Source organism: Panicum virgatum, chromosome 6N (genome assembly GCF_016808335.1).
Source record: "Panicum virgatum strain AP13 chromosome 6N, P.virgatum_v5, whole genome shotgun sequence".
Taxonomy (NCBI): domain Eukaryota; kingdom Viridiplantae; phylum Streptophyta; class Magnoliopsida; order Poales; family Poaceae; genus Panicum; species Panicum virgatum.
The window spans coordinates 47,501,433-47,528,498 of NC_053150.1; the positions used below are offsets into that span (position 1 = coordinate 47,501,433).

The window sequence follows — 27,066 nt, forward strand, 5'->3', positions numbered from 1 at the left end:
GGCTGATGGGAAGTTGAAAGCATTGGAGAACAAGGCAAACAAGAGGATAAGCAGCAACGAAGAAGGGGGAAGGTTAGAGTTTGCCATAGGTTTCTTCTTGGTCGAGTGGATGAAACTCTAGTTGCGCCTCTGTTAAATAGGGGTAACTCCAAGCGATGATAGAGTGATGTGTCTAAGTGGAGGAAAAGCTAATGTTGTAGAGTTGTAGTAGTGCACATGCTTGTATGACAATGCGCATCTTGATGAAAGCACAGATGGCAGGTTGGCTGAAGCATAATGTCTGTCTGCACTTGCGTGGTTGTTTCCTCTGCACATCTCTTTTTTGGCCATGTGAATCGCGCAGTGTTATTTTTCTACTGCAATGACAGTACCTGTATGTCTGATTGTCTCCTAAATACGTTGAAATCAAAACCCAATTCCTTGATGTGCTGAAAGAAGTTGTTGAGGGTTAGTAAATCCCCAAATTTTTCTCCCAAAAACATCACATCAAACATTTAAACACATGCATTGAGTATTAAATGAAGTCTATTTACAAAACTTTTTGCACGGATGAGTTGTAAAATGCAAGACGAATCTAATGAGCCTACTTAATCCATAATTTGCAACAGTGATGCTACAGTATCCATCCGCTAAATATGGATTAATTAGGGTCATTAGATTCGTCTCGCGATTTACAATCCATCCGTATAAATAGATTTTATTTAATATTCCATATTAGTAAGATTCTCTTTCAAAAAATTTTGCCAAAATGATAACACACCCTGTATTCGTTGAAAGCCCATCAGTGCACTGAAATATGTAACCATTTTTGCTATTCAAGAAAAGCGCCTCCAGAGAAACAGGACATAATTTGTTGCTACAGCTCAGTATGACCACCGAGCGCGTTCGTGCGGTTGAGCTCTCTCTGCAGTGGCCCACGGCGACCCTGGACGTCTTCCACCGTGGCACAAGCGCGTGGCGATCGACGGCCAAGAGTCGACGGCCAGAGAAACCAACGACCAGCAGCGACGCAGCACTAAGATTAGATTCACCGCGTGCTTCGGTTGGGATTTCTCCAACGGACCCAGATCTGACGCGCACAGATGGGTCTCCCTAATTTATGGTTGACTGTACTCCCTACAGTCGATCTCCCGACCATTTTTTTTCTTTTTTATAAGTTTTTGTCGTTTTGTGATAAAAAAGGTTTAGAAAAAAAATTCAGAAAACATTTTCGAAGAGATAGAAAAAATTTCAAGGGGAATTTTAGAGAGAGAAAAAAAATTCAAGAAAAATTTTAGATAGATAAAAAAAATTCAAGAAAAAAAATTGAGAGAGATGAAAAAATTCTGAAGAGATAGGGAAAAAAATTAACGAGAAAAAATTTGTGCAAAAATCAATTGAAAAAAATTACATCAAAAAAATTGAGGTAGAAAATTTTTTATTCAGATTATAAAAAATAAAGAAAAAAACAACCCGGCGGCGGCGGCGCCTCCTCCCCCACCAGCGCCGCGGATCCGCTCGGGGGCGCCGCTCCGCCGCAGATCCGGCGCCACGGAGCCACCGCACCGCCTCCCGCCGCGGATCCGGCGTCGCGGAGCCTCCGCACCGCCTCCCCGCCGCGCGCCGCTCCCCCGTCGAGAATATGGCGCCGCTGGAGAGCCGGCCGTCGTGCCGCCGGAGGGAGGCAGGAGGTGCGGCGCGCGGAGGGGGAGGGAGGCCGCGGCGGGGGCGACCGGGCCCACGCGGGCGCCGGTGAGGAAAAATGAAGGGAAGAAAGGGGAAGAGGGGAAGGAGCAAGGAGTGTGCTCGGGAAAAAAATGAGAAGGAGAGGAAAGGAGCAGTCGGATCCATCATGCGCTGGGCAGTCGGTCGAGACTGTGAGTTTGGAACCTCACGATCGACTGTAGAATCAGCATCGCGCGCACAGATTCCTTTCGGTTGCGTCGCATGGGCCGGGCCCACGACGTCATCGCGGCTGGTTCAGTTGGGCTTGGGAGGAGAGGCGGCGGCGCGGCGCACACACGAAGCGGCAGCAGTATATATAGAGAGGGAGGCGTCGCGACGACATTCCTTGCACGCCTTCCTCTCGCGGCGGCTGCGCCCGTCGATCGAAGCGCGTTCGTTCTCCCTCTCTCTCTCACCGAAGCGGCGCGATGGAGCACCACGCGCCGCCGGACGACGTCATCGTCCAGGTGAGCGCCGCCGCGGTGGCCGCGGTGGACGACCGGAGCTCGACGAGCCAGATTGAGGAGGTCGACGGCGGCGGCGACGACGATGCCAAGACGATCGTCGGCGCCGGCGGCCTCACCCGCCGCACCTTCAGCGAGTCGTACAGGATGAGGCACCGCAACCCCATGGTACGTGCCGCCGCCACCGCACCTCCACCGTTTCCGATCCAAATAAGCAGCGGCGGCTACTGATCGATGGCGCCGCCGCCGGCCTATGCGTGCGTGCAGGAGTTCACGCCGTGGCAGGTGGCGCTGCTGGCCTACCAGTCGCTGGGCGTGGTGTACGGCGACATCGGCACGTCGCCGCTCTACACCTTCTCGTCCTTCACCCTGCCGGACCCCGACCAGGACGACCTGCTCGGCATCCTCAGCCTCATCCTCTGGACGCTCACGCTCATCAGCCTCGTCAAGTACGTCTTCATCGTGCTCCACGCAGACGACCACGGGGAAGGTACACGCCTACCTGCACGTGCTAGATGCTATATATACAAATAAAACATCTTGATTTTTTTGTTCTTCTCCTTGGAATGCGTCAAAAAGAAAATCTAGACTCCATGTATATATCGCCTAAGATCTGGAAAATTCTGGTGTCAGTTTGGTTAGAAATGCCAAGTTTTGGGAGCTAGCTAACAGAAAAACTAGATCCTGGTAGTGGTATAAATCTCCTATAGGCTTATATATGTTTCAAATCGCTGCATTAAGGTCTCATTTGGTTTTTTAAATAGCTGTCACATTAAATGTTCGGATGTCAATTAGGAGTACTAAACATAAACTTATTACAAAACCAATTTCATAAGTTGTGACTTAATCACGAAACGATCTATTAAGTATAATTAATGCATGATTAGCCAATGGTTACTATAACAATTAGTGGTTAAATTATGGATTAATTGAGATTAATATATTCATCTCGTGATTAAGTCACGATTTATGAAATTAGTTTTGTAATAAGTCTATGTTTAGTACTCCTAATTGGTGTTTAAACATGCGATGTGTTTAAAAGAGGCCTAAGCAGATTATTTTACTCCAATGTGCTAAAGAATATAATAATGCGACAGATGTTGTTGTGATAAGTTGTGCAGATTAACTGTCTGATTGCATCTGTGCAGGTGGTACATTTGCCCTGTACTCGCTCCTGCGTCAGCATGTGAATTTCACCGGGAAAAGGATGCCAGTGCCGGTGACACGGTTGGCATCTGATGCCAACCTCAAGTTCCACAGCAAGAAGAGCAGCCTGCAACCGAGGATGCTCAAGTTCTTGGAAGGAAGTGTCATTGCGCAGGCGGTCATCACCTACCTTGTGCTGATTGGGACCTGCATGGTGATGGGTGATGGTGCCCTCACTCCGTCTATCTCAGGTACATACGATTTTTTTTTTGTTATGGTTACTCCGGAATCATAGAAAAGTGAAGAATCTCAGTAGTGAACACAACATGTAGAAAAAGAGAGAGAGAGAGAACAACTGAAACGATGGTGTAACCTGAGAATGACGGACTTTTTCAGTACAAAACATGTAGATAGACTAAGTAATTTCTGAATATCAGTCTATATCGTAGACAGACTTCACCCAATCAGTTATTTATGCGAGGATTGAATTAGACTTACTACTCTCTGAATCTTTTATCCCCTTCCAAATACACTAATCCCACACAAGCATTGTCTGGAGTTTTCATGACAACTTCCACACCCTAAATCCTTTTGAAGCCATGTCGTTTGTCCCTCGCCATGTAATAGTTATTGTCTTTTCAATTAAATTTTGGTAAAACTAAATTCCAGCTCAATTCTCTTTTGGATTTCCTAATGCTGTTCTCTTTAAATTTATCCAGTTCTATCAGCTGTTCAGGGAATCCAATCAAGATCTTCTAAAATTACACAAGGTAATGCTGGTTATATTTCAAACTATTCTGTTAGCTACCATCTATGATCATGATAGTTTGGCCAGACCAATTTATTTTTGGAAGGAAACAATGAGGAACATTTTATATTGCTTACTATTTCAGGTCATGTTGTCCTCCTATGTGTGATTATCCTGGTGTTACTTTTTCTTTACCAACGATATGGCACGAGCAGAGTTAGCTTCAGTTTTTCCCCAATTATGCTTGTGTGGTTCGTGTTAATTGCATCGATTGGACTATACAATATGATCAAGTATTATCCCCCAGTTCTGAAAGCCATATCACCACACTACATATATATTTTCTTCGCGAAGAACAAAAGGGTTGGCTGGGAGCAACTTGGAACAGTTGTTTTGTGCATAACAGGTAAGACTTGTAACATAACTACAATTTTTTTTATTTCGACAAGAAACATGCAGTATAATTATAGAATTCTGTTCTTCATGTAAAACTACGAGAAACAACAAACAAGCAACATTTTATGATTTTGTAATATAAAACTACTAGCCAGTTTAATCGCCGCACAACATTTATCTGGAGTCTTGTTATTAGGTGCTGAAGCTATGTTTGCTGACTTGGGTCATTTCAACAAGAAATCAATCCAGGTAATTAATATGGTTATTTTCCTATTGTATAAATAAGAACCCATTAGTTATGTTTCTTTCATTTGCCCTTGCAGATGGCGTACTCATGCCTAGTTTATCCATCGTTGATCCTTGCATACGCTGGCCAGGCAGCATTTTTGATCAAGAACCCATCTAAGCTCAGCACAACATTTTATAGTAGCATACCGGAACCGCTGTTTTGGCCCATGTTTATTGTAGCTACTTTGTCTGCCGTGGTCGCAAGCCAGGCATTGATATCTGCCAGTTTCTCCATCATCAGGCAATCGATTGCTTTAGGTTGTTTTCCTAGAGTCACCATGAATCATACCTCTAAAAAATATGAAGGCCAAGTATACTCCCCAGAGATCAACTACTTCTTGATGATCGCTTGTATCTTAATTACTGTTGGTTTTAAGGGTGGGCCAGAGATTGGGCAAGCCTATGGTAAGCAATCTAGAACATGTTATATTACTTTTGTCTGTTACTTTTCTTCATCATTTTGTGGTACACACATTGCGGGCTTTCAAGCACACATGTTTGGTTTCCAGAGCTGAGGTGGTCGCATATAAAGTTGAAATAGCAGTTTAGGGTTAGCCTAATGCTAAATAGCGAGCTTTGTTAAAAAGTCTACAGAATAGAATTTATTAGACATAATCTGATTGGACCTTTTTCCTTGTGATCTGCAGGTGTTGCAGTGATATGGGTTATGCTTATTACAACACATTTGATCACAGTGGTCATGGTTATAATATGGCAAATTCATATTGCATTAGCTGGATTATTTTATGCTGTCTACACTGTCCTTGAAGGTCTTTTCACGATATCACTTCTATACAAGATTGCACAAGGTGGTTGGGTCCCATTTGCGATAACTGCATTTTTCCTTATAATTACACTTTCTTGGACCTATGGGCGAAGCAAGAAGAATGAATATGAAACAAACAACTTGATGGATAGTCAGGAATTCATTAAAACAGTTGCTATGAGCAACAGAGTACCTGGAATATGTATCTTTTGTACAGACTTGATGAATGGCATTCCACCAATTGTGCGTCATTATGTTCAGCATATGGGTTGCCTCCGTGAACTGATGATGTTTGTCACTGTGAGGTATCTTCCTGTTACATCTGTACTTCCTGAAGAGCGCTTTCTCTTCGACAGATTGGAGCCTTTTGGAGTTTACAGGTGCATTGTGCAATATGGTTATATGGACAATCAGAATATGAAGGATGATGAGTATGTTGTATCAATCATTGCATCCCTGAAGGAAATAGCTCAAAATGCTGATGAGGTCGCAATGATGGATTCAGCATTGGCAAATGGATCAACCTTTATATTTGGAAGGGTCATTTTAAAGATGACTGACAATCACAACTGTTTCAAGCGCTTTATTATTAACAACCTTTACAGGTTCTTGCAAAAGAACTTTAGGTCCAACCTTTCCAGTCTAAAGATAGCTCCTAGTAAGACATTGCAGATTGGAATACAATACGAGATTTGAGTGGAGGAACTTACATGTTGAAATCTTAAATGAGATTTTAGGAAATGCAGATATATGGAGTTTATGTATTTCTTATATGCAGTTGGTAACACCATTAAACTATTTATTTTGGTTAGCTTCTCCATATAAGTTGTAACAAGATCATTGTAGGTTTTGTATTTGTTTGAGAGAGGTTTTTGTTTCACAATGGTATTAGATATAACTTTTTTAAAGCATGATGGAATTATTTTTCTTTTAACCCAATTTAGAATACGTAAATGTGAAGCATTGCTCAGAACGCTAATGATTTTTTTTTTGTCTTGCAAGACATAAAAAATTGTTTCATTCAACTTTCATGCAAAATATCAGCAAGACATCCTGTACATAGTATCCTTGTATTATATCAACATGGATAGTTTCTTCCAAACATAGGTCAAATTATTTGAAGCACTAGATCAAAATTAGAACACGTATCTCAAGCTTTATTAGTCTACACAATAAAAAAGAAGGAAAAGTTAAGCTAAAGTTGATTTGATGGCAACGAAATGTCATATCTTTAGGTTGCTTTATCCCAGGAAATTCATATACACGTTAGTGGTAGCAAAGAATTCAAATGCTTTCACTTTTATACCACCAAACTGCATTGGTACACTTTTTACTGCAAATGTTTCAAATATGCTTATTGTTAGCAGCGTGCCTGTGTTCTTTACTTCTTTTATAGAAAAAAAATCTACTGAGCAAATAACTTGCGGTCATGAAACCCGGTCACAAGCAGAGAGGGGTTGGGTTGCGACAGAAAAGAAAACACTGATGAAATGTACATGGAACTTTAGGAGTGGTAAAAGGGCTAAAAATTTAATCTAAATAATTTAAAAACCGGACTAAAAAAGGACCAAGCTCATATTTTATATAACTTTAAGCTAGTGAGCTAAGCTGGATTGTGAACAGGACATTAAGTCATAAGTCATGATAATTATCATCCCTAATACACTCTTCTGCCTCTCGCCGCCTCCTGGCAGCTTCTCGGAGCTGGCGTCAAATCTTTTGCAATGAAAAAAGATAAAAATTTTACTTGTTCAGAACAGATCGTTTTTTTACATGAGAATGAAGCTTCCACAAACTAGCATTCTTAATTCTTTTTTTAAAGGAACTTTTCATTCCATTAACTCAGACTTAGCGATATCACTGGCCACTTTGTCCTCGAGCCCATCGGGCATACCCTCCCAATGTAAGGAAGTATCATGAGGACACTTACAACCAACTGAAGCAACAGTATACGCAACTCTATTACAAGCCTAGAAGAAAATAAGACTTTGAACTCCCTAAATGAAGACCTAATCATACATTTCAACTCAGAAACGATGCCACCTCCCACCTGTCTCCGGCAGTTTGATATAGAGAAAATAAGCCAACTTATTTGACATAATATAAGCACCACTGGATTTAGGACGATGCATCTTGACAAGGTAGCTCAAGTTTGTAACCCCATTTGCCTCTGGATGTTTTTTTAATATATTTTGTTGATTTGTTTTTACTGTGGCTATTATAACTTTCTAATTATGTTAATATACTGGAAAAGACCATTCCAGGTCTAAGATAACCTAGCTTAGAGATGTTTGAAAGGCGCACTGACAGCCGCCTCAGCTGATACTTCAGTCGTTAGAAGTATTTTTCATCTGCTATTATAGGTGGAACACAAGTAATCTAGATGTTTATAAAGTGAATAGAAGTTACAGTCGTAAATTTCATCTTTATGAGGTCAATTTTCCGAGCATGTAACTTGCATGATGTCTAGTGCAGCTCACGATAGCTGTAATTTCAGTTGGTCCAGTCAGATGAGTTTCCACTCCCAGTATTTATTCAAAACGTATTAGGTCAACTTCCCTCTCAAAATTCAGTTAAGACCTTTTGGTGCTATAGCCAAAATCCAAACATCTCAAACTCTGGATTAAGATAGCTCGGAGCAAGGAGACACGGTTGCCGTGCAGATTATTCACTACTTGCCTTCAGGACATAGTTGCCTTGCAGAATATTCACTACTTGCCTTCAGGACATAGTTTTGTGAATGGCTCAGTTGACTGTGCACAACAAGAACAACAATGCCTCTGTACGTATCATAATGTTGACACCAACAAAAAAAAAATGACACCAACAAGGTAATTTGGAAGGTGCGGCCTGAACTGGATCAATAAATTCTTCTAATGCTGAGCGATACCTCTTCACACATACATAGCTAACTTATTTCTATTGCTTGACTTGATTACTGAATTCTTACTACAGCATCAGGGGTACATACTTATATATTAAGTATGATTTTTTTGGTCAGAATATATGAAAAATTATGATATTTCACGATCCTACATATTGCCACCAAAATATTATATTTCAAATAACAAAGAAAGTGATGCAGGCTGCTGATTGGTAGCCTGATAAATACCCATTTTCATCAATATGATTTATATGTATGCTGTCCAAGAGGGGTAATTGTATTTTTTTCTAAGAATCCTTAGATCAAACATGGAATGTGGGGGGGGGGGGGAGTTGAACTTTTGAAATGAAAGTAATATTCATTACAGGGAAATAATAAGGGCAATCACACAAAAATAAATACCCAATTTAAGTGACCAGACTCAAGGTGCACTTTTTACCATTTTCATATCATCTACCAATCCCTAGATGATACAACTGGGAAATCAAATGGTCTCTTCAGCGATGCTACGTGCAATGCCTGTGAGACGCTTTTGTTTTAACAGATAACTAGAGACTTCATCTAGCCAGAGGGCCACTTTGCACGGCATGCCACCGTGCATTATTCTACTATAATTTTAGTTTTAAGTGTCTTGACAGATGGCAGGTTATAAAATAAAAGAGTAAATTGCTCTAATATTGCTATTCTACACTTAAGTATCTGTTTCTAGAGTAAATACATTAGAAAAGTAGTGGAAAGCAGAACTGATGAATAATACCGTCAGAAATCAACTATACATAAGTGTCGGCTTCCTTCATGGAGTCTTAACTGATTGGTTTATGCAATCATATGTAACACAGCTATAGTAATCTAAACCTCAGATGGAAATTTACAGAGAGGAGAATATTGGAACACCGGGTATGGTGACACCTGATTCTACAATGAAGATGTTGCCAGTCACATATGATGATGCTTCATGAATCAGGAAACGAACCAGCGATGTCAATGCTGGATCAGTAGTGCCATTTTCCTTAAGTGGCACTATCTTTGAAACCACAGTGTTCAGCCATCTCTTTTGCAACAGAGGAGCAGTTATCTCTGATTTGAACAGTCCCGGCGCAATTGCATTCACTCTAATGCCATATGCTCCCAGTTCCAAAGCCATTATCTGCACCAATATACTCAAACTGGTTTACTATGAACGTAGGAGCAAAACTAATGTTTTCTGAGGAAGAACAATACGCTACCTTTGTGGCAGAATGCACAGCGGACTTGGACGACGCGTATCCAATGGAGCCAGGCAGATGGCCACAGTTAAGACCAGCAATAGACGAAATGTTAATAACCGAACCCTTTAGCTTAGCATCACGCATGCGTCGACAGACATGTTTGGCCACAAGCCATAATCCGGTAAGGTTCGTCTTGATGAGCTTGTCCCACTCATCCTCAGGCCAATCAAGGGAAGAATGCACTGCACCTGTTGAGGTACCAATGACACCAATATTACCATCCACTCAGGCCGATAGGTACTTGGTTGCTAACGAATAGGGATTACACATTTGAGCCTAACTTGATGCGTATTTCAGTTGGAGAATCACTTAGATCCCCCTAAAAGGACATATCTGAGCTCTAATTTAATGGAACCTCGGATGCCGGCGTTGTTGATAAGACGTCGATGCGGCCGAAGGCGTCCCAGGCCCTCTGCACCGCCGCCTCCAGGGCCGAGCCCCCAGCGGCGACGTCGAGCTCCACGGCCACCGCGCGGGGCCCGTCGGCGGCCGCGGAGGCGTTGATGTCGTCGCAGAGCGCGCGGAGGCGGTCGGCGCGGCGGGCGGCGGCGGCGACGCGACAGCCGGCGCGCGCCAGGTCCAAGCAGAAGTCGCGGCCGATGCCGGAGGAGGCGCCCGTCACCAGCACCACCTGGCCATTCAGCCTGCTCCAAGGCGGCGGCGCCCCCACTGACGCCATTGCTGGTGCGCTCTCGCGAGAGGAGGAAGGGGATCTGTGAGGCAGAGGCTCAGAGATTCAGAGCCACCGCCCACCTGTGTGTCAAAGGAGTAAAGTGATCGCGTTTCTGCGCTAGTACGAGTACTTCGCAAAAACACTGATTTCCCTCTTTAATGGCACGGTCGTGAAAAAAAAATAAACACGTGAATACGTGATGTGAGTATATCACCCACTCATGACTCACCCTTGCAATTTATATGTAGAAAAAAAAGCTCTCGAAGCAAAAAAAAAAACAAAAGGGATAAAATCAGTGTTTTTTAATGAAGAGGCCAAATTTTATATTTTTACACTTGAAGAATTATTTTGGTGCATGCTGGTTGCTGGATGATAATGATTGATACATATTCTAGTGAAGTGTAAATGGTGGGGGTTTTTTTTCCCAAAAAGGAATACATAGGGCTTTGGATGTGAAATGAGTTATTATTAAGAAAGTCACACTAAACTAAAGAACATTATTCAAGCGTAGTCATGGTGTTAGGCATTATATTTGATTCTCCAAACATGACACAGAGACAGATCTAGAGCAAAAGTTAAGGGAGACATATTTTATGAACAGCAGAATTTTTTAAAATTTAACATGATGAAATTAATTTGTTGATCAACGTGGCTTCAAAATTTTGAGGGGAGGGGGCCAACCTACACCACATCATTATTCACTAACGATGTTCCAATTTAACTTTTGCTACAACGTGCAACTCTTTTCTGCAGATCCCGTAGAGTAATAGCAGAAAATAGAGAACATCACTCTTCCTATCTTTCGCAAAAGTGGTTGCCGCAGGTTGCTCGTCGGCTCCGTATCGTATTTTTAATATGAGTAAAATATGCTGGCAGTTTCTAAACTTGCGATGATATGTCACTTATGTCCATCAACTTCAAAAACGTATTTCTTAGACTATAATTTTTTAAAAAAAATTGATCACTGCCTGTCCATATGTATCAACGACGCTAACATGATATACTAGTTGTATGTTCCTTAGGCTGCCACACCACATGGATTATGATAATAATTTATGCTTTTGCCCTTAACTTTCTTCTCCACCATGCCATCTCTGTCATTAGTTTTCTTCCTCTTAGCTAGCCGGTCGTGTCAATCCTGCCACTTGTTAGGGCCGCCTGATAGCTCAAGACGGGTTCGATTGAAGAGATTGAGAAAGAAGAAGATAAATGAGGCCGGAGGGAGGCGTACAAAGATCATGCTATCTCAAATTTACATGCACATGAGTGTATATATATGAACCTGTATTGAACGACTTAACAAATTTGTGGATATATCTATAAATGTATTTTCAGAGTTGATGCATATAAGCATATGCTTGCTAATTGATGTTTCTCTTCTCTATTTGAAGCAACGTTTTGGCCATAATATGACTCCTCTAGGGAGAAAGTTAGAGTGTATGAGGCTGCTCGACTAACCAAATAAATAGTGTTCGGCTAATAGAATGAATAGTATTATGTGAGAGGAAATAAGCCGAGATAAGCCTAGATTTGGTCAGCCGAACAGCCTCTATATGGTGCACAAGTAATTTTAACAAATTTATTATCTAACATAAGCCATATTTAATGAGCAATGTGTAAAGGGATATTAAGTACTCCTTTCGTAGCAGAGCAAGTTTTTTCCTCCAAAAGATGGTTTTGCCAAAGTGTCGGGTACCATGATTAGGGGCACCCTAACCAAGGGACTAAAATCGCCCTAAAAAACGCAAACACGTGTTAGGCAACCGGGCCCACAAAGGCCTACAGCCTCCTTCCAATCTGGAAGAAAGGAAATGACTTAAAGAAGCCCAACACGCGGCCGACGTACGCAGTGCGGCCCATCCGCACCCCCCTCGAACCCGCTGGGCGATCTCCGCCTCGCACGAGGGCTCCCCGCCGAGGCCCTCGACCGCGCCCTGCGTCTCCGCCTCGCTCGAGGGTAGCGAGCCTGCCCTCGAGAGAGCAGAACGTCTCCGCCTCGCTCGAGGCCACCCCTCTACGGAAGGGACAAATGACACTTCCGCTCACCCGCCCGCCGTACGGAGGCACTAAATGCCAACCACTCCTCCACAGCGTCCGGGTTAGACAGCGTCAGGCCGCCATTCCCCACAAAGGCTGTGACCGGAGTCCCGTCCGCCAACTCCGGTCACTGCTCCACCATTCCGGACACTGTGGCGACACTGTGGGAACCTGCGACGCAGTGCGAGACGTGCTCGGCACTGCTCCAGCTACTGTACTGCCAACTCCACATACCTCCTTCAGACTTTTCCCTCCGTGGAGCCCTCGAACGGCATGGGCACAACCCTCGGGAGCACCTCCGGCCTTGACCAGGACGAGACCCTGGCCTGTAAGACCCTCAGGACGTCGCCACACCATGCTTGGAGGACGGTACCCCCTACAGCAATGACCACGCCGCCCGCTGGAGCCGCCAGGATGCCGGCGCGATCTCCGCAAGGCCAAGGACGATGCCCAGGACAACTACCATGCCCGGCGCCATACCCCACAGTGTACTTCCCATAGTGCTCAACCACTGCACCCCCGCGATTCGGGGAGAAGACGACGACTTTCACGATCTCCTGTGCATGTACACCGCCCCTCCTTGTGTCTATAAAAGGAGGAGGCGGGCTTTCCCTTAAGGAGGTCGGCCCATCCGATAGAACACTCAACACTACTCATATAGCCCAAACGCTCTTCTGAGCCCCGATATTGGCACTCGCCTCAATCATCTTCTCCTTTAGCAGAGACTTGGGAGTTTCCCTCCCTCTCTCGTCACGCTTGTACCCCCTACTACAGGCACCCCCGGTGCAAGACAGTACAGTGCTCTCGCACACCCCTTTGCTGGACATACGGCCCAACGGCCAGAACCAGAATAAACCCGTGCATGACTGTGTTGCCTCTTGCATCAACATCTGGGACGAGGAACACGCAGCATCATCACTAGTTGGGTCCGGGCTGCCGGGTCAGGACGCCGACAGTTGGCACACCAGGTAGGGGAACGCTGCATGACATTTCTCTTTTGTTCCCATTTGATCTCCAGGGATGGCGAGCAGATCCAACCCATTTCCCATGGGCGCCTCGGATCCGCTCCCAGCGGGATACGTTATTTTGTTCGGGAGTCTTGAGTTCAGGGCAACCGGTAACGGTTATCTCATGGAGCTCCTCTCGCCCCAAACGCAACCTCGACGCTCCGACTTCACTAGCCCGGCGCAACAGGTGCTCGGGCCAGCACTCGCGACAAGCGCGCATGGAGCGGCGCAGGGCGACACGCCTCAGCTTCCCCACGTGGGTTGAGGTTGGCATGTCGCAGCTCAGCGTCGCGGCCAACAGAGCCATCATTTCGTCACCACGTGCTCAGGCGCCGTCTGCGCTGGCACCGTCATCGACTGCAGCTCCAGTGCCTCCCAGGGAGGGCGCGACTGCGCCGTCGCCCTTCCCCTTCGGGATGCGCAACGCTGCCACCTACGCCTCTTCGTCCAGCACCAACTTCACCGAGTACGAGGATCTGGCAGGTCATCACCTCCTCTCGATTCACAACCTCATCACGTCATCTCCTGACGACTCCTACCCCAAGACGGCGGGATCGATCGCCGATGACGTCAGCTTCTTCATGGACAACTTCACGGCCGAGGAAGCCGAGGACTACTCCGGGGTCTGCGACCCCGACGCTTTCCGCTCGTTCCAGCTTGCGACGGCTTACTGCCTCACCTGCTCCAAGGACTCCAGCGAGGGGGATTATGATCCCACTCGGGAGTCCTTCATGGCCGAGCTCACGGATGGACAAAACGACAACACCCCGGGCAATGATGAGAACGGCAGGGCAGATGCGCAGGCAAACCGAGAGGTTGTGCCTGTCGCGACCGCTTCTTCTTCGTCAAGCTCGGCGGCGTGGCAGGCACAGCTGGCGCAACTCAAGGAGCTTCAAGTCAAGCTCGACGAGCAGCGTCGGCAGACACAGGAGCTATGCACTGCACTCGAGCAGCAGCACATCGCGCGTGGCACACATGCTCAGGCGGCGATGCGCGTCGCCCGGGAGCGGATCCTAGCAGACGACAACGTCGATAAACCTCCGGAACTGAAAACGGACGGCGAGAAACTCGTCGCTGCGGCCTACCTACTCCAAGCAATGCCCGAGCCATCAACGACTTCGGGTCGCAACCTGCATCGCGAGGCACAAGTGCTCATCGAGCAGGCTGCTGTGTAGCAAGCCGAGTGTTCTGCGTCTCGCATATGCTCGACGGTCTCGAAGCAGGCCGGTGGGATTGAACAGCAGGACCACGAGGCTTCGGTGCACACTCCACCAGGAGGGAAGGGCAAGGCAGCCGCAGCAGACGGTGCGAAAGCACCCTTGGTACACGACCGCATTGGAAAGACTCCTGCGAGAGAGCGACTCCACGACACGCGCGGACACGCCGGCGACGGCGACGCCCACAACATCATCAGTGGCAGGAAGTACACCCCTCGACGGGGTGGACATTTCGACCCCGAACATGACAGGGGTGAGTCATCGGAGTCTCCGGGCACCCGTGTGATCAGCCGGGAGATTTGTACCGCTCCTTTTTCCCCCACGCTTTCGACAGCCCACCATCCTCGTCAAGTACTCGGGCGAGACAGATCCCGCAGTCTGGCTCAACGACTACCGCCTAGCATGCCAGCTGGGCGGCGCAACAGACAACGTGGTCATCATTCGCAACCTTCCCCTTCACCTCGCTGACGCCACACGAACGTGGCTCGAGCACTTGCCCGCGGACCAGATCCGTAACTGGGCCGACCTAGTCAAGATCTTCGTGGGCAATTTCCAGGGCACGTACGTGCCCTCTGGGAACTCCTGAGACCTCAAAGGGTGTCGGAACAAGCCCAATGAGTCCCTGCGCGACTACGTGCGGCGCTTCTCCAAGCAGTGCACCGAGCTCCCCAGCGTCACCCACGTCGAGGTCATCAACGCCTTCCTCGAAGGCACAACGTGTAGGAACCTGGTGCACGAGCTTGCGCGAAGCCGTCCCGCCAACACCAACGAGTTGTTTGACGCTGCCACCAACTACGCCGCCGGCGAGGAGGCAGTTGGTGCCATTTTCGACGACAAGCCGAACAAGCGCAAGGAAGACACGCCCGCAGAGGGCGGCAGCGCCAAGACCAACGCCCCTGCCAAGAAGCAAAAGCGGGGAAAGAAAGGCAAGAAGCCGGCGCCACCGAACCAGCGCGGACTGGGACAGGCGGAGGACTCCGACGAGGCCTTCGTCGCCACCCCGGACCGCAAAGGACCTCGAGGACCCCCTCGAGGCGGTGGAGGCCTGTTCGACGACATGCTTAAGAAGTCGTGCCCTTACCACAAAAGCTTGGTCAACCACACCCTCGAGCAGTGCGAGATGCTCCGGAAATACTACAACCGCGTCGCGCATCGCGACGAGGACAAGAAGAAGGCTGCTGGCGACAAAGGTGGAGACGACGAGTTCCCCCCGGTGGAGAATGCCTTCTTCATCTTTGGAGGGCCGACAACGAACATGACCTCTCGACAGCACAAGCGTGAGCGCCAGGAAGTCTTCTCCGTCACCAAGGCCACGCCATCCTACCTCAACTGGTCAGAAGACACCATTTCCTTCGGCCGCGAGGACCACCCCGATTACGTCTCGCACCCGGGACGATATCCACTCGTTGTCGACCCCATCATCGGCAACACCCGCTTCTCCAAGGTGCTCATGGATAGAGGCAGCAGCCTCAACATCATGTACGCCCACACCTTGGAGCTCATGGGGATCGGATTGAACAAGCTCTGCCCCAGCAAGTCGCCATTCCATGGCGTTGCGCCGGGGAAGCGAGTCCAACCCCTCGGCCAGATCGACCTACCCGTCTGCTTCGGCATGGCAGCCAACTTCCGCAAGAAAGTGCTCACCTTCGAGGTAGTAGGGCTTCGGGGAACCTACCATGCCATCCTTGGCCGTCCCTGCTACGCCAAGTTCTTGGCCATCTCCAACTACACCTACCTCAAACTGAAGATGCCGGGTCTGAAGGGTGTCATCACCGTCGGCTCCTCGTTCGAGCACGCCTACGAGTGCGACGTCGAGTGCATCGAGCACGCGGAGACTCAAGCGGAGGATGAGGCCCTCGCAGCCACCCTCGACAAGATGGCAAGCGAGGCCTTGGAATCCATGCACCGGCACGCGGGCAGCTTCGAACCCGCCGAAGGTATCAAGAAGGTGCCTGTGGCAGCCCCGCCTAAATTAATCCGGCTTAAGTGCGCTAACCATCATCAAAACGACAATTAGGGTTAACATGCACTTAAAACGGAGTAATCCGGCAGTGCTGTCGGGTAAAATCCCGATTAAACCACTTGAACAGGATCGACAAAGCAATCCAGAGAATGCAACATTCCAGAAATTTTACAGCACAGAGTATGAAATTGAATTAATAATACAAATCAAGTTTGAATTTATAAAAGTATAACAGAGTTCAAGTGCGGCAGAGAAATAAACGATATTCTACCGACGAATCAAGACGTCATGATGAAGCCCGTACATGACGTCAACCACATCCTCAGATGTACCACCTGAAAAACAAAGCCACAAGTAAGTCTGAGTATACTAATACTCAGCAAGGCTTACCCGACTAAGGGTATACTTAGCCCATTATCTAGACATGCAAGGCTTTTGGCTTGAGGGGTTTGTTTTGCCGAAAAGCAGTAAAGAGTAGATCCTTAAATTCAGATTTTAGCTTCCAAATTCTAGTTCAATTACCACTCTAAGTGAGCATCTATCCAATATCATACATGGTGGAAACAATTATCTTTCAACAACCAACCAGCCAAATTCATCATCATCATCTTTCACTTCTTACTCTATGTAGCAGAAGGGTTAAGCAGTCCCATTATCCGTGAGAGGCGGACGATTCGAATCGAATTTGTTAACCTTGCAAGGCATACCTAAACACATGTCACGTGGTTACTCGCAGAGTCACACGTGCAACATTTCCCCTTTCTTTCCGGGTTGTGGATCAGGGTCACCGTCCTCGACTACAGAGTACGACGACTCTGCACCCGCATGTGCGCGCATGAGAAAACGACGTTCAAAGAAGGTGAAAGTAAAGTCCACTTGCCGGTCCAATCAGGTACTTAAGCTTACCGATTACCATATTCTCGGCATGTGTCTAGTACATTCAAACGCTTAACCACCACTACCACACACTGCGGCCTTATCAAATTTCACTAAACAGATGGGGCATCACAAGTACCTCAGCCCCGCCCGTGAGCCTTATAGTTGCAGTATATAGAAGACATTCAACTCCTATAGTTCTCGCGAGTGACAGGAAATCACTCGACTTCTACCGAACCATTAGCCTAGCCAACTAGCGACCTACACATACTAGTGTTCAAGCATAGGTACCTAGGATCATGCAGCTAAGGTTCCAAGCAACTCCTGTAAACTTAAATGCGCAAGTAGATAGAAACGGTAATAAGTTGCATAAATTTAAAAATAGATAGGAAATGCTCCGGGGATTGCCTGAGAATAACACTAGGTCAGTGTTAGTTAAAGAACAACTGCTCGGCGAACATCTTCCTTGGGTCGTGTACATCGGGATCCATCCGTCCATCTTCTGGATGTGTCCACCATTCACCGTCTTCTGGCTCGACTCCAACGTCACATCCTTCATGTGGTTCATCTATCGTACCTAAATGAAATGCAACAATGTATACATATGAATGCAAAGTTCCGAGTGGCTTAGTGATTTAGGTGTTATTAGTTTTCCTTCACGATAAAGTTGCAGTTCAACATGAGGTGAGTTTGGATGTGAAACTTCTTAATTAACATTTCCTGGGCAGTCATTTATAAAGTAGTTATTTAATACAACTTAGTTCATAAAAGAACGGGGTGGTTTCAAAATCTTACTAACTCATGTAACACCAGCACTTTAACAAAGACTAAATCACCAATGTATAGTCCAACAATAAAGTTCCTCCTTGCTAAAGGCTAAATTGTATAGGTCAAATAGTGCAATTAATGGCAGTGAAAGCTTAACTGAACGTTGACTATCCTAAGATGAGATTACTATAAATTTTTCAGATTTAAAAGATTAGTACACAAGGCATGAAAAATAAAACACGTGATCGCTACATTAATCAAGTTTAAGTCATACAAGCAATTATACTGAGTTTCAGGGGCTCAAACTTTACTGTCATGATTATGTACTCAAGGGAGAGCTCTAGTAAAAGTATGAGATTTTTCTAATGAAGGAAACTAGGGTTTTTGATTTACAAAGTTTATTCATGAATAAATAAAAAGGACTAGTGATACCTTACTAAAAAATTCCCAAAATTTTTCTCTAGCATCTAGGAACTAAAGTAAGGCTTCTGTAAAAATTTCAGCTCAGGAAAATTAAAACAGAACCCTGTGGATTAAATTTTATTTAACAAAGGCATAAACCAAGATCTAATGAAACCTATAGGTAGAGTTGTCAAAATGTCCTAAAATTTTTACAGTAAGCTATCCAAAAACTAGCCTTAGTTAATGGGTAGAACTTGAGATACATACAAATGTGGATTAAACAAATATTTAATCTAGAGATAAAACTATTGGTCAAATGCAAAAGTGGATGTAACAAAAGTTGTAGGTCTTGTTTCAAGGATTCCAAAACATTTTAGTTTGTATTTTTCTGATTTTGCTACGATTTTATACGGAAATTACAAGTTTGCTGTTTTTGAAAACAAAAGAAAAAGGAAATGAACTCTTGCATTTAGGCCCCTGGAAGTTTGTTTCTTCTCACTAGAGGTCCCTGGCGGACTTGCAGAACAGAGGAAGGTCGGACGGCGCCGTTTCCAGTGAGGTTCGGCTCCGGCGGCGAGGGGGAAGTTGGGGAAAAGGGAGAGGGGACTGAGCCGCACCTCTGGGTGTCCTCGGTTCGCGGGGAGGAGGCCCGAGGCGGCGGCTCCACAGAGCAGGGCGGCCGGCGGTGGTGGAGCTCCGCGGCGGCGGCGCTCCGGTGAAGGAGGGGCGGCAAGGACTGGTTGGAGAGCTTCGGGGTGAGGTGGGGGACCGATTCCGAGGGCTATCTCGGGCGGAGGAGGGTTGGGGAGTGGAGTTCCACTGGAGCAGACGGCCGGCGGCGGTCTGTACCGCGGCGGCAGCTCACCGGTGGCTTGGGGGCGGTGGTGAGCGGGCTTGGGAGGACCAGTGAGAGGCCACGAAGCTCGCTGGGGATACGGTTGGGGGCGAGGATGAGCGGAGGAGGGGCTCCGCGTGGAGGCCGTGGGCGGCGGCACCATGGGCGCGACGGCGAGCTCGCCCGCGAGCAGCTAGGGGCAGGGACCGGGTTGACGTGTCCAGGGAGGGGAGGAGAGTGAGATGGGGATGCAAGCAAGCCGAGAAGGCGCTGGGCGGGTCATGGACGAGGTGCCCGAGTCGAGCGGCGCGTGGCCGGCCAACCTCGACGTCGTGACGAGCAGAGGGTGCCGGGGCGCGTGGCGAGCGCGGGAGGGTGCCAGGACGAGCGGTTTCGAGCTAAACCAGGGGCGCGAAAGCGGGTTTGGTCGGGGCACGACGCGTGGGGCAGCCGGTGGCGGTGCCGGCGTTACGACGGCGGCGACGGCGATGAACGGCGTGAGCAGAGAAAGGAGATGGAGGTGATGGCATAGCTGTAACTAGATCGAAGCTCAACATTTGTTTTGCAAACTCAATTTTTCTCCTTCTATATGGCCTCAAATGAAAAACTTTTGAATACCAAAGTTGTTCAAAATTTCGAGATCTACAACTTTTGTTTTAGGCAAAAGTTCATTTGAAGCTTCATTTGAAAGATAAAATTTAAAACTTGAGTGTATTTGAAAAGGTACTAAATGCTTCGAAATTCAAAATTTTCTCCCATTTTTGTGTGATAACTCGAAAAACTTTGAACACAAAAGTTGTTCATCTGTTGAAAACCTACAACTTTGGTTTTGGACAAAAATTCTTTTGAGCTATATTTTAGAAATCATTTTCAAAGCATATTAGTTTGAAATTTGAAAGTTAGTTTAAATCTATGAAAACTACGGTTCCAAAGACCTGTCATTTTATGTTCAAAACTTTTATTTTCTCTCTTTGACTTCAACAAGACTTTGATTTAACATGATTTTAGAGAGACGCCTATTCGCTTTCATATGTAGACTTACATTAGTTTAAAATTTATTTACGGTTTCTGACCTATGCATCTATACACATACACATACTTGGGAAGAACGGACGCGAGGCATAAGCAACTATGGTACAGGGCCGACCGAGTCATGGGGCCGCCTACGCCTCCGGGATACGGCACCCCCCTCTCCACCTCACGCCTAAGTCGCTTATGAACATGAAATTACTCGCAGAAGTTTACCTAAGTCGCATACGAGAACACGGAAATAGAGTAAAGAAAACGAGGGCTCGAACGCACAAGGCCTCGATGGGCCACACTGTCGATTTATAATTACCAATTTCTTACATCCACAAGTACTATTACGGTAAAGTACTAACTTATTACATGGGCTCCGAGACCCAGACTACCTACAGGTTATCATCAACCCTTTACGGGTCTTCTACAGCATCGAATTCGGCTATGGGGGGATGTCGGCTTCCAGCTTCGCGGCCAGGACAGTGGCGAACCCCTCGACGGTGGTGTCGGCATCGTCCATGATGGCCGACGCAGTGTACGGGCTGGCGTCATTGGGGACCATGTACCCCGATGGCACTCTCTGGAGGTCCATGATGTAGTGTGTCGAGGCCATGGTAAGGGCTCGCAGGACACCAAGGCGAAAGGTGCTCTTGGCGTGCTCGGCGATCCAGCCACCTAGCGCTCGCAGGCGGCTGATCACCGAGCTACCAGACACGGCGCCCTCCCCCTCGAGCTCCTAGCACACGCTCACAGCGGTCCGCTCCAGGTCAGTGTATTCAGCCTGCGCTACCATGAGCGCGGTGTTGACCGCCTCCTTCGCCGCAGTCTTGTCCGCTACTCTCTGCCTCAGCTCTGATAAAAGGAACCAACATAAGCTGCGATAAATTAGAATCCAACAATAGCAAAATCTCGAGCACTCACCCGCGATATTCTTCTGTGCCTCCTCCTGCTGGACTCGGGCGGCCTCCTCGAGCAAGGACAAGGAGTCCTCTTTCTCCTTGAGGGCGACCTCCGCGTTCCGGATGGCCACCTCCTTTTCCTCGAGGGCTTTGCCCTTTTCCTCGAGGGTCCCGGAGACCGGGCGACGGTCGCCTTCTCGCGGTGGAGCTCGGCCTCCTTGCCTTGGAGCTCGGCCTCCATGTGCTCGAGCGCCGTCCTAACACGCTGCAGCTCGACAGTCTGCGCCTCGGCCTCCTGAGCCTTCTGCTCCGCCGCGGCCCTCTGGACGTGGTGCTCACCGGCAGTCCGCGCCAGCTCCCCCTCTAGCGCCCGCTGACGCGCAGCCAGATCTGTCATCTTGGTGTTGGCGTCAATGTTCCGGAGCACCAAGTCGGTGTTGTGCTGCCCAAGCCAACGCATTTTGGTGTATAATCGGGTCAGCTCGGCGCTCTTTTTACGCGAAATATCCCTCAGCCGCTGCAAGTGGCAGAGGGTGAGTGAGACGCACAAAATCAAGGCCAAATACGAACGATTCCTGGGAGGGAGCAACCTACCTGACTGATCTGGAAATCCGTCATTCTATGGAGCTCCAAGGCGCGATCGAGGTGCTTCAGAATCTGATAACCGGCCTCGAACTGCGCTTTCCAGACGGCTTCCTCCTCCTGCTCGTTACGGAGAAACTCCAAGGGGACCCCGGACTGGATGATCGCCCCGTGATGGGGCCCCTCAGACGTCCCCGCGCTAAGTATCTCCTCGGAGGCCGACACGAACTCGCCAATCCGGTCGGTGGCGCTGGCAGCAGCAGCAGGGTTGATGTCCCTCGAGTCCCCGAACTCGTTGCTGCTCTCTGGCAGCTGCACCACTGGCACCACGTTCTCCGGTGCCGTTTGCGTCGTCGCCGCTGCAACAACACCTTCGTCCCCAGCCCTTGCAGGCTCCGGGACGCAGGTTTCCTCCGCTGCCAGCGCCATTGGCGCCGACTCCTCCTCTGTGACACCCTCAACGCCAGCCCTCGGGGGCTCAGGGGCGGGGGTCTCTATCTCTCTTTGGCTGGCGGGGCACTCCTGCGCGCCCCAACCAGTTCCTTCTCTTGCAGCCGGCTGGGTGGCGCTATATGCGGCACCCCGACCGGCCTCGACCTCGACGTCCGGCTGGGTGGCGTCATTCAAGCCGCCCCGGCCGACCTCCCCCACGGCGTCAGCCTAAGCGGCTGTTACAACGCCGCTCTGGCCGGCTTCGCCCCCACTCTCCGGCGCTCAAGCCTGTTGGGCATTATGGGCTCCTCGAGCCATCGCCTCCTGGAGCTTTGCGGGCTTCGCCACTATGTCCATGACGGGCAGGGGCTGCGGGGCTGTGTGCGGCGTTGCGCGTGCCCCGGTCTTGAGGGCCTTGGTCGGTGCAAGCTGGGCCGCATCCCTGGCAATGGCCCCGGAACTGGGTGATCGGGGAAGAAACTTTGAAGTCAGCAGTATTGGGGGGTCAATTAAACGAACGCGAAGGATAAAATCAAAATCACTTACACTGACCGGGCGCTCATGTTGCGTTTGCCCGTGCCGCTCCTTCGGGCCCGCGGCACACCGACGCCTCTCGACGACTGACTCGAGGGCGCCGTCCTCGGATCGGCCTGCAGCCTCGAGGTCGTCTGCGCGGACGTCTCCACGCTCGCAGCGGACCCGCCGCCACCCGTCGACACCGCGGGCGTGGGTGTCCTCCCACCCATCGTCGGCGGGGGCGACGTTTGTCCTGTCACAGGCGAAGACTATCTCCAGCCTGCTGCCGGCATTGGCGACCTTCATCCCGCCGCTGGTGTGGGCGACATCCGCCCTGCCCCTACGAGGGGCGGATCCACCAACGACCCCGATGTGAGCCTCGCCTCACCCAGCGTCACTGGCACATCCCCATCGCCAGCCCCTCGATAGACTGGCGGGGAACACACGCCAGTCGCCGGCTCGTCATCATCCGAGAAGTTGATCTCGGCATCCGAGGAGCCCTCCTCCTCCTCGGTGGACTCGGGTGTGGCGGGCCGCGGCTTTCCCTCCGCATGTGCAATCTTGCACGCCTTCTCGTGCTTTTCCTTCCTCTTCCTCTTCCTGGCGGCAGCCGCCTCCGCCGTGTCCTTCTGCTTCTTCACTACCTCTGTGTGCAGGCGGTTGACTTCGTGTTCCTCCGGGACTGGGGGCTTCAAGGTGTAGCCCCTACGGCTCACCCCCTGCAAAACGCAACCAAGCACAAATTAGCAATGAATTGAAACTGGAACTCACCACAAAAAGGTACCCCGTCTCGGGGCGCATCTTGATCTCCCAGAGATCGTTGGGGTTGTCGGGGAACTCTGCCACCGCGTTCTTCTCCCTCTGGGCAGCGACGTCCCGGGGGAGCAGCACGTACGATGTCCTCGAGCCTGTGCTCGAGGCCTCGGGGGTGAGCTCGAAAATTGGCAGGCTCCTCTCCGTGAGAGGAATCACCCTCTGCCGATGAAAGATGGTGATGACGGCTGCCGCCGTCAACCCCCTCCTCGCAAGATGCCGCAACGCATTGGTGAGCACCTCGAGCCTGGCCTGATGCGGTGGGGGCGATACCCCCCAGTCATACTTCTCCAGCCTCTCCCGGAGCACCTTGTTGGTGAACGCCGGGAGCTAGTTGCCGAAGTTGCACAGGTAAAACCACCCTCGGGTCCACCCGGCGTTGTTCGTCGTCATCCTATTAGGGATGTACAAATTCCTCCGGGTTGGGCGCAAGTGGAGCATCAGACCGCCGGCGTGGGCGAACCTCTTTGGCTGGCCCCGCACGTTCTCGATGAAGAGCTTGCCGCGGAACAAATGGATCCACAGATCCCAGTGCGCCTCAATCCACAGATACCCCTCGCAGACAGCGACGAAGACCGCCGCCTGCGAGATGGAGTTGGGGCCGAAGTTGTGCAGCTCCACCCCGTAGTACTCGCACAGCGCCCGCATGAATCTGCCGACGGGGATGCCGAATCCCCGCTCGTGGAGTCACACGAGGCTCACGACATAGCCCTAGGGGGGATTCGGCTCGGTCTCCTCCGGCCGCGGGGGAATCCACGCCGGCCGCTCTGAGTTGATGTTCACCGGCAGTAGCCTGTCGGCGACCCGCTGCTCCAATACCGCCACAGTGGTGGTGGACTTCCCCCACGACAACGGCTCCTGGACATCCGACATCGCTTCGAACCGCTGGGGGATGCGGGAAGGCAAGCTCTACGGTGGCTGAGGTGCGCTCTCGCTATCTCCTTCTTCCTCCTCTCGCTCTCAGCTCTGGGCTCAGGATGCAGGGGAGGCGGAGAAGGCAGGGGAGACGAAGGCAAAGTGGCCAGGTGAGCCCCAAACAATCCCCCCTTCCCTGCTTTTATCCATCAAGACGGGCGGATTCGCCACCGTGGCCCGAATCCACCGCATTGAAAGCGGTAGGTTTTGCTGTCGCCAACGGCTGGGCCCCACAACCACGGAGTCCCCCACGCACACACTTAGCAATAATTACGGCGTGGTAACCGACGGGCGCGGCGCAACTATAGCACTGTTCCATCCGTCAGTCGCCGCCCACACCTCTTCGCCTACCCGAGGTAGCCGCCTGAAAAGGCACGCCCGCACTGCACCGCACGTACCGGGCCACGTCGCCCGCGACCAGCGGAAGACCCGCGCGCATGACCTGTGTCTCCGCGCCATTTGCAAACCGTGATGGAATATTCCCTTTGGGGGTTCTTCACCCTCGAAGGAACCTTATTCCGAGTCCTTACTGATCAGGGGTTTGAAGCCTGGCCCGTCGAGGGTTCGACAGGTGCCCCAGATCACCAGAGTCAGGTACTGCATGGATGTGCCATAGAAGCTACCCTCGAACGCGGAGTTCGAGACATCCTACGTAATGTTCAAGACCAATCGAGGGTGCCTAGCAGGGGGATCCCATCGAGGGAGAGCATCGAGCCCTCGGACCCTATCAAATGGGTCCGAGCCCCGCCTAGCGAACCTTTGCGAGCGCTTTATGTGACATGTCCACGGACCACGAGCCAACCCTTATCGAACGGGGCACGGACGTCCACTTGAACCACCCGATAACAGCTCACTGAAGCAGCCATAGCTCGCGGCCCGGGCATGGGTAGCATGGTGCGCTTCACCCCTTCTCCCTGCGGAAGGGCGACGAGGGTCGTAATAAAAGTCGAGGGTCCCCTGAACGCCTTCACGCAGGCCAGGGCTCGGGGGCTCCTCGCGCACCGCGGCCTAGGCCGCACCCTCGAATGGATCGACAACCGTCGATTATGAAGTTCCACGTGTTTAACCAAAACACCCACTCTTAACGCGCGCCTGCCAAATGGTTCAGCAGGACTCTGAGTCACTGTGCCAGCACAAAAATCGCCGAGGCCAGCTGAAAGGAATGCCGATGCCGGCTGAAAAAGACGCTGGACGGTCACCCCAGTAAAGCAACCAAGTAGGATGACGTTTATAGCCCTTGCACGAGTGCAAACACTCCTCCAAGGCCTCGGGGGCTACACCCGCGGGTGCGCTGACCCGCCCCCACGGAGGAAACTTCACACATTCAAGGATCGAAATACTCTGCAGGCATGCTCGAGCGCCCTCAGCGGCACGACGGTAACATGCCCAGCAGCGGCACCATGGTGCTCGAGGCGACTATGATCTGCATAGACAACTCGGAGTGGCCACCTCACTGCTTCTCCACCAACGAACCCCGATCCCGGATCAGACTCCTCCAACAATGCTCCCCGGAGCACCGTTGCGCCCTCGCCAGGCAAGCCAAGGCCACCACGATCAATACCCGAGCCACACCCTCGAAGGGTTAAACCTCTGCAGGGCTGATGCTCGCCTTTACACCCTCGGTCATCCTCTCCGCGAAGAAGAATGAGTTTTCATTGCTCTTTGCAAACAAAGATTACAAAGGGTTACCGGCTCGAAGCCGTTGAAAAGTACAAACGCATTGCCACCTGCGTGGCAATTTTCCCTATCTTGGGGAGGAGCGAGCGCCGATGAAGAGCACCGAGTCCTTGGCCGACGTTACGACCAGGCTGCTCAGGATTGCGACACTGTGGTTGTGCCCGGAGTCCCGTCCGCCAACTCCGGTCACTGCTCCACCATTCCGGGCGCTATGGCGACACTGTGGGAACCTGCGACGCAGTGCGAGACGTGCTCGTCACTGCTCCAGCTACTGTACTGCCAACTCCCCATACCTCCTTTAGACTTTCCCCTCCGTGGAGCCCTCGAACGGCATAGGCACAACCCTCGGGAGCGCCTCCGCCCTTGGCCAGGACGAGACCCTGGCCTATAAGACCCTCGTGACGTCGCCACACCACGCCTGGAGGACGGTACCCCCTACAGCAACGACCACGCCGCCCGCTAGAGCCGCCAGGACGCCGGTGCGATCTCTGCAAGACCAAGGATGATGCCCAGGACAACTGCCACGCCCGGCGCCATACCCCACAGTGTACTTCCCACAGTGCTCGACCACTGTACCCCCGTGATTCGGGGAGAAGACGACGACTTCCACGATCTCATGTGCATGTACACCGCCCCTCCTTATGTCTATAAAAGGAGGAGGCGGGATTTCCCTTAAGGAGGTCAGCCCATCCGATAGAACACTCAGCACCACTCACAGAGCCCAAACGCTCTTCTGAGCCCCGATATTGCACTCGCCTCAATCATCTTCT

General features: G+C 50.0%; 1 protein-coding gene and 1 pseudogene across 1 annotated transcript; one reads left to right on the plus strand and one right to left on the minus strand.

Annotated features, from left to right (window-relative positions):
* Positions 1-2,132: 2,132 nt before the first annotated feature.
* Positions 2,133-6,416, plus strand: LOC120677445 (potassium transporter 26-like). Its single transcript, XM_039958601.1, has 8 exons — positions 2,133-2,336; positions 2,436-2,658; positions 3,317-3,565; positions 4,034-4,084; positions 4,208-4,468; positions 4,655-4,707; positions 4,782-5,151; positions 5,394-6,416. Exons 1-8 carry the CDS (start codon positions 2,133-2,135, stop codon positions 6,206-6,208), a joined length of 2,226 nt encoding a protein of 741 aa, XP_039814535.1. The 3' UTR covers positions 6,209-6,416.
* A 2,708-nt stretch (positions 6,417-9,124) lies between these two features.
* On the minus strand, positions 9,125-10,712 carry LOC120679898 (annotated as a pseudogene).
* Between the last annotated feature and the right edge of the window lie 16,354 nt (positions 10,713-27,066).